This window comes from Palaemon carinicauda, chromosome 4, assembly GCF_036898095.1.
Source record: "Palaemon carinicauda isolate YSFRI2023 chromosome 4, ASM3689809v2, whole genome shotgun sequence".
NCBI classification, from domain to species: Eukaryota; Metazoa; Arthropoda; class Malacostraca; order Decapoda; family Palaemonidae; genus Palaemon; species Palaemon carinicauda.
In genome coordinates this window covers 109610219-109625323 of record NC_090728.1, presented here as the reverse complement: position 1 = coordinate 109625323, position 15105 = coordinate 109610219, and the positions used below count along the sequence as shown (strand labels likewise).

The 15105-nt window shown below is 38.1% G+C and overlaps 1 protein-coding gene across 1 annotated transcript; it reads right to left on the bottom strand.

The window, feature by feature from the left end:
* Window positions 1–6483: 6483 nt before the first annotated feature.
* Window positions 6484–11375, bottom strand: LOC137639609 (uncharacterized). Its single transcript, XM_068371869.1, has 4 exons — window positions 11084–11375; window positions 8284–10893; window positions 7721–7890; window positions 6484–7203 (listed from the first exon to the last, which is right to left on the bottom strand). The coding sequence occupies exons 1-4, from the start codon at window positions 11373–11375 to the stop codon at window positions 6484–6486; spliced, it is 3792 nt and encodes a 1263-aa protein (XP_068227970.1).
* Between the last annotated feature and the right edge of the window lie 3730 nt (window positions 11376–15105).

Sequence of the window (15105 nt, the reverse complement as noted above, 5' to 3'; positions counted from 1 at the left end):
ATCAGTAATATTATTAATATTAAAATCAATAATTTAAACACAAAGGGTGCTCTTTGCGATGGGGTACCTAGCGATCCACCTCCTTGTGGTACCTGCCGGAAACCCATCTTGATGGGTCCAACGGGTCGCATGGAGGACCCAACCCGCCCAGCTTCCTCTTCGGGGGGAGCTGTGGGTCGCTCCACCCCTTCCCAGGGGACAAACCGGCGAATTGGTCAACCCTTCGCCAAACCTGCAGATTGGATTGATTAAGATACAGAGGTAGTTGTACCCTCCCAGAGAAAGCCAAAACCACCAAAGTGGCTTGTTGCTTAGTCGAATGAGACTACAGGTAATTATTTCAAGATATGTAAATTTCTTCAAAAGAAAGTAGGTACCATCGCACCAGGAGATATATCTCGGTTTGGAAAGAACAGTTTCCTCATAAGTGCCAAATCAGAAACACAATCTGTTATACTTTGCAATTTAAATACAGAGAATGATGACATAAAACTGGATGTAAAACTCCATCTAAACTTCAGTTATGGAAGGAGAGTAGTTTTTAATAGAGACTTATATGAGTTTACTGAAGAGGAGATACTTGCGGTGGTTCCTTTAACTGTGTGGAAAGTACATAAAGTCCCTGGAACGTCAATGATTATCCTGACTTTCCAGGATGCTGATGTGCCTTTCCACATTTGCATAGAAAATGAATGGATTAAAGTTCGAACTTTTAAGCAGAAGTCACGGCTATGTTTTAATTGTTGTAGATATGGGCATCCATCTAAAGTTTGCAAAAATGATAAAATGTGTAGTACTTGCTCCAATGTTTACCATGGAGAATGTACACTAGAGGCCAATTGTATAAACTGCTATTTGAATCATAAATCTACTAATAGGAACTGCCAGCAATATAAGTTAGAAGAGGCTACTCTCACTAAATCCAGTATCAAACACATCAAGTGTGGGGCATGCCAAGAGATTATTGAGTAAATCATCAAGTTATGTAAAGGTATTGAAATCAGGAGGAAAAATGAGGCAGGAGACATCCAACCCATCTATTACTACCTGTATTCCCAAGAAAAGAAATTTGCCATCTTCTGATAAAATTCTGCAGGATAAGACAAGAATATCACCTAAGGCTTTGCTCACCTCTATTAAACCTTTGTCCTCCGCCACAAAGAATAATACTAACCTCTTTCAGGTTATATCTTTGCCTGATTTGATGGAGATTTCACATAGAACAGAGTTATCAAGTGTAACTGTGGTGGGGAAAACACCAAAACCTGATAAATCACCAACTGTCAAGAGGGAAAGAGAGAGACTTCCATCTCTTTCATATCCATCCATTAAAAACACAAAAGTTATGACATCAAATAGAAATGATGTTCTGCCTGTTGATATTTCAGATCAACAGGAAAATTTCCTGAATCAATCAAAAATTCAAGTTGAGGTCCACCATCCCCTACAGAATTAGGTAAAAAGAACACTGAAAAGGCTAATATAAAACCTAACTTATCAAGACCCACACTTAAGAAGCATACAGAAAATATTGTCAAATCAAAAACTGTCAATGGGAAGACCTCATCCAAGATGTCTTCCAGAAAATAGTACATAGTTCTCACCTCCATTTTGCAATGGAATTGTCAGGGTTTAAGGGCCAAATGGGAAGAACTTAAAGCTCTTAATTCATGGGTATTCCCCCATAATTGTATGTCTACAAGAGAGCAAGCTTGATGCTAATACTCCGTCCTCATGAATATGTTAGCTATAGGAAACCATATGATCATCGAGTAGGGAGCCATGGCAGAAGCCTCTTATACGTTCATTGAGATGTTCCACATATGCCTTTGTCTATTCGTACACCTCTGCAGGCAGCGGTTGTACAGACTGATATAGGAAGAAAATATACAATCTGCTCTCTGTACTTGCCTCCAAATGATAACATATCCTGTGATAATTTAGTAGAGGTGATTCAACAGCTCCCTCAACCCTTTCTTTTACTTGGAGATTTGAATGGTAGACATCCTTTGTGGGGTGATGTTTTAGCAAACGCCAGGGGCAATATTATATCATCAATTGTGGAAAACGAGGCTGTCGAACTCCTTAATACAGGAGAGCCCACTCTCTTCCATGTTCAGACAGGTACCTTGTCATGCATTGGCCTTTCAATTGCTAGCTTCAACTGCCTTCTTGATTTCGATTGGAGGACATTAGATGATTGGCATACTAGTGATCATGCAACAATCATTATAAACACCAACAATGGCCCACCTTTACAAAGATCGCCACGATGGAATCTTGACAAGGCGGACTGGGTTAAATTTCGTGACTTAAGTGAAATCGAGGGGAGTGCAGAACAGTTTGAAAGTATTGATGATGCCATAGACCTACTGAATGGAACTCTCCATACAGCATGGGACTATTCCAACAACGACCAGTCCCGTGGTGGTCTTCAGAATTAACTGTCTTGCACAGAGCCACCAGAAAATCTCTGACTAGATTGCGTAGATGCCGTACTGTGGAAAATTTGATAACATACAAAAAGTTTAGAGTACAGTTCTGTAATGCCATGAAAGAAGCTCGGTGCCAATCTTGGGTATCTTTTGTTTCCTCAGTCAACAATAGAGCACCATCTTCTTCTGTATGGAGGAAAATAGAAAAGATTGCAGGCAAATTTACCCCAAACCCACCACCAGTGTTCAAGGTGAACGGTCAGTATGCGACTGAAGCAAATGATGTTAGCAATGCCCTGGCTGATAATTTTTCAAATGTATCGTGCAAGTGTGAAGGAGCTCCTGGTCACCAGTATAGGAGCATTAAAGAAAATTTTAAACTTTGCAACAGGAAGGGAAGAGTCATATAATTCTTCTTTTACTGAAAGAGAATTTTATTCCACACTTGCTAATTGTAACGATACATTCCCTGGACCCGATGGAATTCCATATGCAATGATTAAACATGTACATTTTAATACAAAGTTATTTATTTTAAGCATTATTAATAGAATATGGCATTATCATAGTTATCCAAGTGTTTGGGAACTAGCCATTATCTTAGCCTTTTTAAAACCCGATAAGGACAAGTTTTTAGCAGCAAACTATCGGCCAATTGCATTGAACATCTTGTTTATGTAAAATCATGGAGAAGATGGTCAATGCAAGACTGGTGTGGTATCTTGAGAAGAAAGGTATTTTATCACCTATTCAGTGTGGATTCAGAAAAATGCAATCAACGACTGATGTGTTGATACGACTTGAGTCCTCTATTTGTGAAGCGTTTGCTTCCAAACAGTACCATGTGACAGTCTTTTTTGACCTTGAAAAGGCATATGATACTACATGGAGATATGGTATACTTGAAACCATTCATGAACTTGGATTAAGAGGAGAGCTACCACTGTTTACTCAATCATTTCTTTCACATAGAGTTTTTCAAGTGAGAGTAGGGGAAACTCTATCAGAGAGTAAATGTCAGGAAGAGGGAGTTCCTCAGGGTAGTGTGCTGAGTGTAACCCTGTATGCACTAGCAATTAATGGGATATCCTCAATCATTCCCGGGATGTTCTCTCAACACTATTTGTGGATAATCTCTCCATATCATTTGCTGGAGCTAGAAGGGCAATGGTTGAGAGAAAACTACAACTCACAATTGACAAAATTATTCAGTGGGCTGATATGAATGGGTTTAAGTTTTCAACAAGCAGAACTACTATTGTACATTTCTGTCGTATCCGGGGAGTACATGCAGACCCGGATATATACATGAAAGGTCATCGGATCTCATGTGTAGAGGAAGCTACATATTTAGGATTGATTTTCGATTGTAGATTGACATGGGTTCCAAACTTAGAGGTGTTAAAAGCTAAATGTTTTGAGGCTCTGAATCTTTTAAAAGTATTGTCCCATACATCATGGGAGCAGACTGTAAAACTTTTTTAAGATTATACAAGTCCTTATTTTTTTCAAAAATTAGTTATGGGTGTGAAATATGCTCCTCAGCCACCACAAGCCATTTAAGGATATTAGATTCAATACATCATGCTAAGTAAGGAGCCGTTACACATCCTATCACCTTCCAGTGCCCCTATACGTTCCTGCTTTTCATTCCACGTCGCAGCTGAGCTACTGTGAAATAGAAGCCTCCAACAAGCAAAGGGGCGGGGAAAAGTAGGATGTAACGGGTGGGCCATCAGGACGACATGGCTATCTCACCCAAAAATAGATTTTTCCTATGTCAAAATCCCTTTTTTGGGCTCATGCCATTTCGTCCTTATGGAAGTGTACCAGAGAATTATTTATACTCGGTGTGAGGCTTCTCCATGGAAAAACCTGCCATAAATGGGGGCTCACCACTTATATAATGAAGTATAATCATAAATTTCTACCTTAAAAAGAATCCAAAATTAACTTGATTTGGTAAATATGGTAGTGTTTTAAGGGGGAAGGATCTGTGACCCTCTATCCACCATCCCTTGGGAGAAGAACACTCCCTATAGCAGTTGTGAAGAACACATATTACCAATATCATGAGCGTAGTAAGCAATCATTGAAAAAATAATACTCATCGTTAAATAGATTCTGAATGTGCAGTGTTGGTAGAAATTGACTATAGTATCCTAAGTTTAATTCTACTAGGAATTAAGTCTAGCAATAAAATCATCCAACATTATATCATTTTCATTAGACCATCTATTTGAGCAAATTTAATACAGTATATATGAACAGCATTGTGATCTACCAGTGTACCCCAAAATATACTGTATTCCCGAGAAATTTCTTTACCTAAATAATCATGAGGGGAGACAAGATGATATATCCCCGAACTCCGTAAGAAGGAGATTTTAAGATAAAATAATATTGCCGTATATGGCTAAATGCAAAATAGTGTCAAACCCAACCAAAGAAACTGAATTACATTAAACTCAGTTCTAAAGTAGGAACAGTATGCTCACGAAGGTACACTTATAAAATTCAGAGAAACTAAATTGAATCCTGAATTTTAAAATATTTGAAATTGTTTAATGTAGATCATGAAGCAAAAACCGACTGTTTATTTATTAAAGAAAATAAGCTGGAAGAATGCCCAAGGATGCACTTGAGGGCTACGTCGTTGCAGCAGGTTTTATAACATTACCTGCTGCCACCATAAAATGACGAACTTCACCTAATTGCTTCATATAATACTTGAAGAACACCCTGGTGGACTTCCAACCAGTATAAGCTTGTAAAGCTTCGAATGACATATACTGAAAGGAGTTCAGAGATGATTCCACTTTCCTAGGGTCATGACCCAACGGTATATTTACTCAAAAGAATCTAAAATAGTAAACATATAGAATCTTCAATAAATATGAAAACCTAAACTTACCCTAATTTGGTTTGCATATTACCAGGTTCTTTAACAGATTTTCAAGGATTCTTTTCTGTTCGTATCATTCAATAAATTGAGACATTGCGTTGTGTTTAAATCATTATTTGACCAGGAATAAAAATATTCACATTTATTACTAACCTTAACTATTCATCGTAACATTTCCTATCCGGCAACCCGAAGTACAGTCCTATTTTACAAATGTCTGTCAGTAACGATATCTAACGTGCATGCATGCCCTTCAATATCACTAACATAACAAAACACTTATAAAACCTTGACTTAGCTTTTAATCCATGATGATAAGAACTCCTCTCGTGGGTGTTTCAATTCCTTCCCTCCCCTGAGATACCGTAAGGTAACTATAACCCTCACTGCCACGTACGTGAGCCGGTACTAACTCCTTCTGAGTTATATTACTCAAAGACGACTGAGGATCTACGCAGGCACGACCCGCATTCGTCAAAACAAACACTAACAACTCGTTAACGATTGCTTAAAGTCAAACAACTATTTGATATATTTTGCCTTACAAAAAACTTCGACAAAAAGAAATATTATATTATTACAAAATAATTCAATACAACTATTATAATTCTCTACGCATCTCACATTGCATAATGTTCATAATATTTCCCTTACAAAATAAAAGATAAATGACTGTTTACTGGTCTTTATATATACCCTATCGTGATTTCATCGTAAGTCACGATAGACTCCCCGCAAACAGAAACAATATTTACAGTTATAATTGTCCCGCTTGAATGAGGGCTCTTCTCGCCTCAGTAGCCGTCTGTGCTGTTTTCCTGCTCGGTCGGGTGCTCTTGTTATTAGTTTTTTCAGATATGACAACATCAGTCTCTTGCCATAATTCCAAAGGATATAGCTTGACAACAGGTCTCATTACTTGACCTTGTGGGGTTTTTAAAGTAACCACGTGCAAGACATCATCCGGCCCATGTGTAATTTGGCAATTTGACCAAGCTTCCAACGACTTCTCGGTCCTTCATCGTGTATCAACACAACATCTCCCATTTTGGGCCAAGATTCGTGTCTGATTCCTACCCGATGAGTTTCTCTGAGAGAAGTTAAATATTCTCTCTCCCACCTTTTCCACAGGTCATCACATTTTTATGTAATGTACAAAAATCGCTTTCCAACATCCTTATTTCCACCATACAGAGAGTCCTTAGTTTCATCTTTCCAATCTATGACTTCCCTAGGGAAAGATCTCAATCTACGTCCTAAAATCAAATGATTGGGCGTCCGAATATCCAACTGGTCAAGATCTCCCGATGTATAACTTAAGGGTCTGTCATTAATAATTGCTTCAAGTTCAGTCACAACACAAGAAAGTTCACTAAAGCTGAGAAAGGCTTGACCTATTACTTTCTTTAGACAGGTTTTCAAAAGACCAATCAATCTTTCCCATATAGCTCCAAACCAAGGTGCTCTGGCTGGTATGAACTTCCATTTACATTCGATAGCATTCAGGTGTTCTTGTACTAAGGAACTTTCTGCCATGTTTTTCAAGTAAACTGAAGTCAATACAAAGGTAGTAGCATTGTCACTTAGCATTAAAGAAGGAAATCCCCGACGGCTACAAAACTTTCGAAACACCATAAGAAACGAATCGCAGGACAGATCTTTTACTAATTCGATATGGATTCCTCTAGTAACTGGACAAGTAAACAACACAATATAGGCCTTTTCAGGATTTTGCTGTTTCTCCTTAGTTAACAATGCTCCTGTATAATCTACCCCCGTAACGCTAAAGGGTTGTTTTCTCTGCACCCGAAATTCTGGCAATGGTGGAGCAATATTTACACGGTAGGGTCTCCCTTGTATTTTCTAACAGATTACACAATGATGAATTACACTTTTGGATAATTGGCGAAGCTGTGGGACCCAATATTCCTGTCTCACACTTGCCACGGTTGCATTTACTCCCATGTGAGCTTGTAAACAGTGATGCTCCCTTACTATCAATTTTGTGAGAAAACAACTTTTCGGCAGTAAGATTGGGAATTTTATTTCCGCCGCCTGTGCAACATGTTCTAATCTTCCTCTGCATCTTATAATTCCTTCTTCCAAGAAGAGATTCAATTGTACTAATAAGGTCAATTTTGCAACTTTACCTCCTTTTTCCAAAGCCTTATATTCTTCCGGAAAGTATTCCTTTTGTAAGAGGATAATCATTTTATTTTTAGCTTGTTGAAGTTCTTCCAGCGTTAAACTTCCCATTTTTCTACAGCCAGTTGATTTGCAATTGTGAATAAATCGCCTAATCCAAGCTATAGTTTTACAAAATTTATCCACTCTACTAAATCTTTCCCACTTCAGCAGATGGTTTTTTTCACTTCCCTACAATATGGACTTGAATAACTTCATCCTGTGCTTGTGCTTCTTTCACCCATGTCCTGTCAATAGGATAGGTGTGGTTTTCTGATTTTAACCAGGGAGGTCTCTCCCACCAAAAGGAGTTATTTCTTACTTCTTCTGTCCTTTTTCCTCTAGTGATCCAGTCGCTAGGGTTTTCTGAAGATGGGAGGTAAGAAAAGACGATCCCCGTGGTTATAGAGTTAATTTCCAATACTCTATTTTTCACAAATACTGGCAAATTATTCTTTGTCACTAACCATCCCAGGGCAACTTTACTATCAGACCAAATTATTATTTTCTCAAATTTATTTTCTTCAAAAGTTTCAACTATAAATTCACACAATCTTGCACCTAACAACAAAGCCATTAATTCTAATTTAGGTACAGTCAACTCTTTAATGGGTGCTACTCTACCCTTTGCCATAATCAGAGACGAAGTTTTACCACTTGCTCGATAGGCCACACAACCATAAGCTGTTATGCTAGCATCACAGAAAATGTGGAGATAATCCGTTTTCTCCAGATTAGTGCCTCTGGAGAAGGAAATACTGAGACTTTTCTCTAAGTCTTTGGACAACTCATTCCACTGTTCTAATAAAGGAACTGAAAGTAGATCATCCCATTTCAACTGCTGTTTCCACAAATCCTGTAAAAATATTCTAGCTCGTATCGTAATAGGGATAAGCATTCCTAAAGGATCATAAATTTGAGCAATTGCACTTAGAATTTCACGTTTTGTTTGACCGGTCTTAAGATGATTAAGTGTTATTGTTAATTTATCATTAGAGATGTTCCAATTTAGGCCTAAGACTTTATAGGTTTGTTTCTCTTCTGATTTTATACGATAAGCACCCGCAATAGTATTCAAAAGATCACTATTACTAGTCCATTCCTTCAAATACAAGTGCGCCTGTGCAAATATTTTGTTTGCGCCAAAAAATAAGTTTATTAATTCTTCTTCATTATTGGAGGTAAATTGAAGGTTGTCCACATATAATCCCCTTCTCATCATATCCACCATTTCAGTACAACTCGTATCTTTTCTTACAGCTGCCAGATGTGATTTAATAGTGGCATTCAACAGAAACGGAGAACACGTAGCCCCAAACAATACCACCCTAAACCTATATATGATTAATTCGCTATTTGGATCCGTTGGGTCTTGCAACCACAAAAATCGTGTGTAATTGCGGTCTTCTTCTCTCAATTGCATCATAAGAAACGCTTTTTCTATATCACTAATACAGGCGTAGTTGTTAGTTCTCAACTGCAACAAGACTTTGAGCAAATCTGTCGTAATATGTGGTCCAGTCCACAGACAGTCGTTAAGGCTCAATCCATTTTTACCTTGTCTCCAGGAACAGTCAAAAACTATTCTGATTGGAGTGGTGGCACTATCTTTCTGTACACTATGATGTGCTAGATACTGACAATTTTCAACCACATTGTTCTTATCTACCCTTTCAATGAACCCCCTATCCTCCTGATCCTTCAGGATTTTCTGATAGTGGTTCAGGTAGGCTTCATCCTTCTGAAATTTTGCACACTGTTGCTTAACCCGGCCCAACGCCATGCCAAAATTGGATGGAAGCCTCGACTTATTAGACTTCCATGGTAAGGCCACAACATATTGCTTCTCCATTTCAGAATATACAATGGTAATTTCAAAGTCTTCAAGAACCTTTCGATCATGTTCTTTCAATTCATTGCAGTCAATACCTACTTTATCTAAATTCCACAGAATATCCAAATCATTCTTTACATCACTATCAAATTTATGAGTAGCTTCAATTACTTCCTCGTTAGCTGCTAGCTTTAACACAGTTACCTGGGTTTCCTGCACTGGAGGGGCATTACAGGACCCTGTCACAACATATCCAAATATGGTAGGTAACAATATCAATTTTCCAGCCTTCCTGAATCCGGGGTGTAATATGTTATAGACATTATCAACGCCTACCAACATATCAATGGGTGCTTGTTTGTCCACAGGCAGATCGAAATCCTTGTCCGCTAGACAAATTTTGGTTTTACACAACGTTTTCAAATTTCGTTTAACGTTGAATTTCTTAGTATACTCTGGTAACTCATCTACCACAATACAATCCATAATAATCAATCTACCCTTATAAGGTATGGAAACACTAACCGTCTCATACTCATTCACAGGTTTGCTTGTCAAATAACCCCTGAAGGCAATTTTTTCCTTGCCTTTAGATCTATACTGTACGTCCTTAAGTGCTGACCTCCTGATAAAGGTTCGTTCTGCACAAGTGTCCAATAATCCACGAAGGCGTACCAAATGTCTTCCTTTACCTTTCAACACAATTGTGGCTGTTGGTAAAATTGACCTCTGCTTGGGTTTCTGACCCTGATCACTTACGGAAAGTGTTCCAACTTGCACACCATTATTATTAGGTTTATTTGCTGATTTATTTGTTGATTCACTTGGTTCGCTGGTTTGTTGTTTATCACATAATACACGATGATGTTTTAATCTGCATCCGTTTCCACAAATTTGTTTTTCACAATCTACACTAAAATGTTTATTCGATGCACACACAAAACATAATCGTAAAAACCCGAGACGACTCAATTTCTTATCCCTACTGGCATAAGTTTTACACTGTGTCCACCAGTGTTCGCCTTCATAAAATGCACATTTTCTTGTTTGTTGAGAACTAAATTTATTCACATTTCCTTTGCTCTTAGGTCTAACAGATTGTGACTGATTCACTGTAAACGTAGATATTGTTGATAAAGTTCCAGGTTTACTTACATCCGTTGAGACGAAAGATCTTAGATTGTGAATTTCTTCTTCCAGATATTTCTTAAATGTATCAAATACAAGCCAATCATCCCCACTTCTGCATTTTACAGTTTCACTAACACTCTTAGGCAACTTACTATGAAGCAAAATAGTGTAGAGCTCATTCAACTCCAAGTTTTCACTCTCTAATGATCTGATCGAACATTCAAAATTTGCTCTGAATGATTGCAATGCTTCTGAATCAGGAGATGGAGATTCCATTTCTACTAATCTTACTAGAACTCGTTTGATCTCATCCTTTTTCCCATATGTGGTTCTGAGGAGAGCTATAGCTTGTGAATAATTCGCAGCTTCCAACTTAAATCCTGAAATCAGTTTTAGAGCATCTCCTGTGAGCAAACTTTGCAGATATGAGAATTTCTGAATCTGTTCTAAATCCCCTCGCTGGTGTACCGACACATTGTACAATTCCCAAAAGGAATTCCACTCCAACACATCTCCAGTGAAATGTGGGAGATCCAATTTAGGCAATCTTAACATTAGTCTTATGTGTGGGTGGAGGATTTCTAGAAGAACCACTTCCTGATATTGCTGTGATGGCATTGCTCAACTTATACCAATGTTCACCAACTACTACTTCATATCCTGCTTGCTCTTCCACTTCTTTCATTCGATCTTCTTCAGTGGTTAAGGCTAATATCTTTTCATTCAAGTCGTGCACAATCTTCATTTGCTTCATAATTAAATCCTTAATTGAAGACAATGTATTGACATTACCTGCAGCCATAGCAGAGTCTATCTTATTTACCCATTTGGTGATTACGCCCTTGTAACCACCTCGTGAACTCACCAAAGCTTCTTTATCAGACATTTTTCCAAAGATAATTATCAAACCAGCTAAAACCAATAAATTTTCAAATTTTCAGCAATTTCAACAAACAACTGTTCATACAGAATATACAATTTCAACAATTTTTTATATATAACCACCCCATAAAATACAATTAATTAACACACTTGAAGAGAAATTCAATTCATAATTTATCAGCACAATTATATACATTATTTTCAACAACACAACTATATTAAATTCTCTCCCATTTTCGTTTTAAACAACTTCAACTTAACTGCTCGGTCATTAACAAGATGGCCACCTGTGCGACAACGTTATTCCTAATTAATGCCGAGACTAGTTTAAACCATCAATGGATTCAAGATCATTGACATACTGAACGCCTTGTGCGACAAAGATATTATCAATGTTGGCGCAAACTCACACAACTCGAAAATTTCACCATAGGAAAGAATCAATTTATTAACTTCACTTTCAACTATTAACGAATTGCCGAAACTCAACTACAACAATTATTTCTACTTTAAATAATTTTTCAATAAAAATCACAACAGTGAAAAATAATTTTCATACTTAAATGTTTTTAATTAGTGGCAACGATTAACACTGATCAATTTAGAATGTATAACGCATATAAAATTTTCAATCTCCTCATATGATTCATGGTAAAAAAGTACGGTGTCAACTGTTTTCTAAATTGCCAATTACGACCTAGCCATAACAACACGCCGCTACGAACACTTTCTCACGACGCGTAATGTTGGTAAAAACATCTCTCAAACATATTCACGTATTAACACCAATATTAATGTTAAATATATACGCTATCCCTCAGTATTAATCATCACCCTCGATAATAATAATCATCCTGGTCACGGCACCATTATATATTTACTCAAAAGAATCTAAAATAGTAAACATATAGAATCTTCAATAAATATGAAAACCTAAACTTACCCTAATTTGGTTTGCATATTACCAGGTTCTCTAACAGATTTTCAAGGATTCTTTTCTGTTCGTATCATTCAATAAATCGAGACATTGCATTGTGTTTAAATCATTATTTGACCAGGAATAAAAATATTCACATTTATTACTAACCTTAACTGTTCTTCGTAACATTTCCTATCCGGCAACCCGAAGTACAGTCCTATTTTACAAATGTCTGTCAGTAACGATATCTAACGTGCATGCATGCCCTTCAATATCACTAACATAACAAAACACTTATAAAACCTTGACTTAGCTTTTAATCCATGATGATAAGAACTCCTCTCGTGGGTGTTTCAATTCCTTCCCTCCCCTGAGATACCGTAAGGTAACTATAACCCTCACTGCCACGTACGTGAGCCGGTACTAACTCCTTCTGAGTTATATTACTCAAAGACGACTGAGGATCTACGCAGGCACGACCCGCATTCGTCAAAACAAACACTAACAACTCGTTAACGATTGCTTAGAGTCAAACAACTATTTGATATATTTTGCCTTACAAAAAACTTCGACAAAAAGAAATATTATATTATTACAAAATAATTCAATACAACTATTATAATTCTCTACGCATCTCACATTGCATAATGTTCATAATATTTCCCTTACAAAATAAAAGATAAATGACTGTTTACTGGTCTTTATATATACACTACCGTGATTTCATCGTAAGTCACGATAAACGGCATGCTAGCGGGGTCTGCTCTTCAAAGGAAATAAGCCAATATTGCTCTCAGTTGTTTCAAAGGCAACTCTGATCCGACAGTCTCACCTCTAAAGAATTGGCCCGTTTTAATCTTCTTTGTCCAGTCCAGATATAGTGTTTAAAGATATATCTGGACTGGACAAAGAAGGTTAAAACGGGCCAATTCTTTAGAGGTGAGACTGTCGGATCAGAGTTGCCTTTGAAACAACTGAGAGCAATATTGGCTTATTTCCTTTGAAGAGCAGACCCCGCTAGCATGCCGTTTATCGTGACTTACGATGAAATCACAGTAGTGTATATAGGGTGAGATCACTTTCGAGGGGAACTATTTTTCATGGTCCCCAATGTTTAGATGGTAGCTCATTCTTAACCAAAAAGGTAGGATCAGGGTATAAATTAACTTCACCATTGTCTGTAAATTCTATGTGACCCTCATCTCTAGAGAGAGCCATAATTTCATTAATCAGAGCAAAAGAAGCCATAGCGATTAGAAAAATAGCTCTTTGAGATAAAACTCGGAAAGACACTGTTTGATCGTCAATTTCCGAAGCTAGTTATAAAACTTTATCCAATAACCAGGAGATCGGCCTCGGTGGAACTGCTGGTCGCAACCTGGCGCAAATTTTTGGAATCGTGGCAAAGAGGACAAATCGTGGCAAAGAGGACAGAGTTAAAATCTATGCCAAAAGCATATAAAATGGGTCCAGCTAGGGTCAACTTGCATGACGCAATCGTGGAGGATGCTAAATCTTTCGCATGTAAGTCGATCAGAGAGCCTAAACAAAAATCCATAGATTTAGAAGATGGATTTTTATCTTTCACATATCAAACCCAATTATTCCACGAAGTTTCATATCGATTCAAAGTAGTGGAAGTTTTATAATTTTCTGCAAATCCCAACTTGTCCCGTTGAATTTGAAATATTTTTCCCAGGGCTAATGCGAAAAAATCATGAGATGAATGGCATTCAGTTATTAGGATGAAGCGAAGACAGTTTTCCTCTGCACTCCTTGAGACAGGCTTGGGCTGGGTAGAGGTACCAGCCTGGAGTTCATCATGTCACCAAAGGATACCAGTTGCTCTTCGGCCAAAGAGGAGCAACCAGGGCTGCTGTCCACCTGAACGATCAGAACTCGTCTAACACCTTCAAGAGAAGATTGAAGGGTGGGAATACATTAATCTTTTCCCAATGATTCCAATTCATGATTAACACATCCATGCCTATCACCTCTAGATCTACATATGGTGCCACATAACTGGGAAGTGTCTTGTTCAGGCTCGTTGCAAACAGGTCCACTTGAAGACCTGGGACTACCTCCTGCACGAAAGGGAATGATTCATCTAGAGACCATTCTGTCTCTAGTGGATGTGTTCGAGATAAAGAGTCTGCCATCCCATTCCGGATTCCGTGAAGGTGAGAAGCAGACAGAAATCACCTCTTCCTCTGGGCCAATGAAAAAATGGCAATCATTACATGGTTTATTTGGGGAGATCTTGACCCTTGCCAGTTGATGCAATGAACTATTACTCTGCTGTCTAATACGAGACGGAAATGAAAGTTGTTTTGTAATTGTAGGCTTTGCAGGGATAAGAAGACTGCCATAGTCTCCAGAACATTGATGTGGAATTGCTTAAAACTCTGGGACCAACGACCTTGCACTTTCTTGAGTGGAGCATGATTCCCCCAAACGTCCAGTGAGGCGTCCGTAGGTAGAATCACTGTAGGAGGAGGAAAGTGCAACAGAACCGTCTTGGAAAGACTCCTGGCATGTGATCACTGACGGAGTTGCCGTCGAAGGAACTCCAGGGTCGTCTTCTGATGATCACGGGGAGCTGTGGAAGCTCCTTTCTTCTAAACCCTGCTTGCATCTTTGAGTCTGACCTTGAGGAGAGCGTTCGTTATAGAAACGTACTGAAATGAGCCCAGAACCCTTTCCTGACAACGTCTGGTGGTCTTTCTCAAGTAGATGAAAGATCAAACTAACTGGGCTATTTCCTTCCTCTTGTCAGAAGGAATAGAGAGGGCATGAGTCTTTAGATTCCAACGAA

What these genes read in the sequence shown, in the direction of transcription:
- LOC137639609 (XM_068371869.1), bottom strand. Translation starts at nt 11,375, where the DNA reads ATGTCTGATAAAGAAGCTTTGGTGAGTTCACGAGGTGGTTACAAGGGC. An exon ending in CATCACAGCAATATCAGGAA is followed by an intron (nt 10,894 to 11,083) that starts GTGGTTCTTCTA and finishes GTTTGCTCACAG; the next exon opens with GAGATGCTCTAAAACTGATT. An exon ending in AGACTTAGAGAAAAGTCTCA is followed by an intron (nt 7,891 to 8,283) that starts GTATTTCCTTCT and finishes TCCCATCTTCAG; the next exon opens with AAAACCCTAGCGACTGGATC.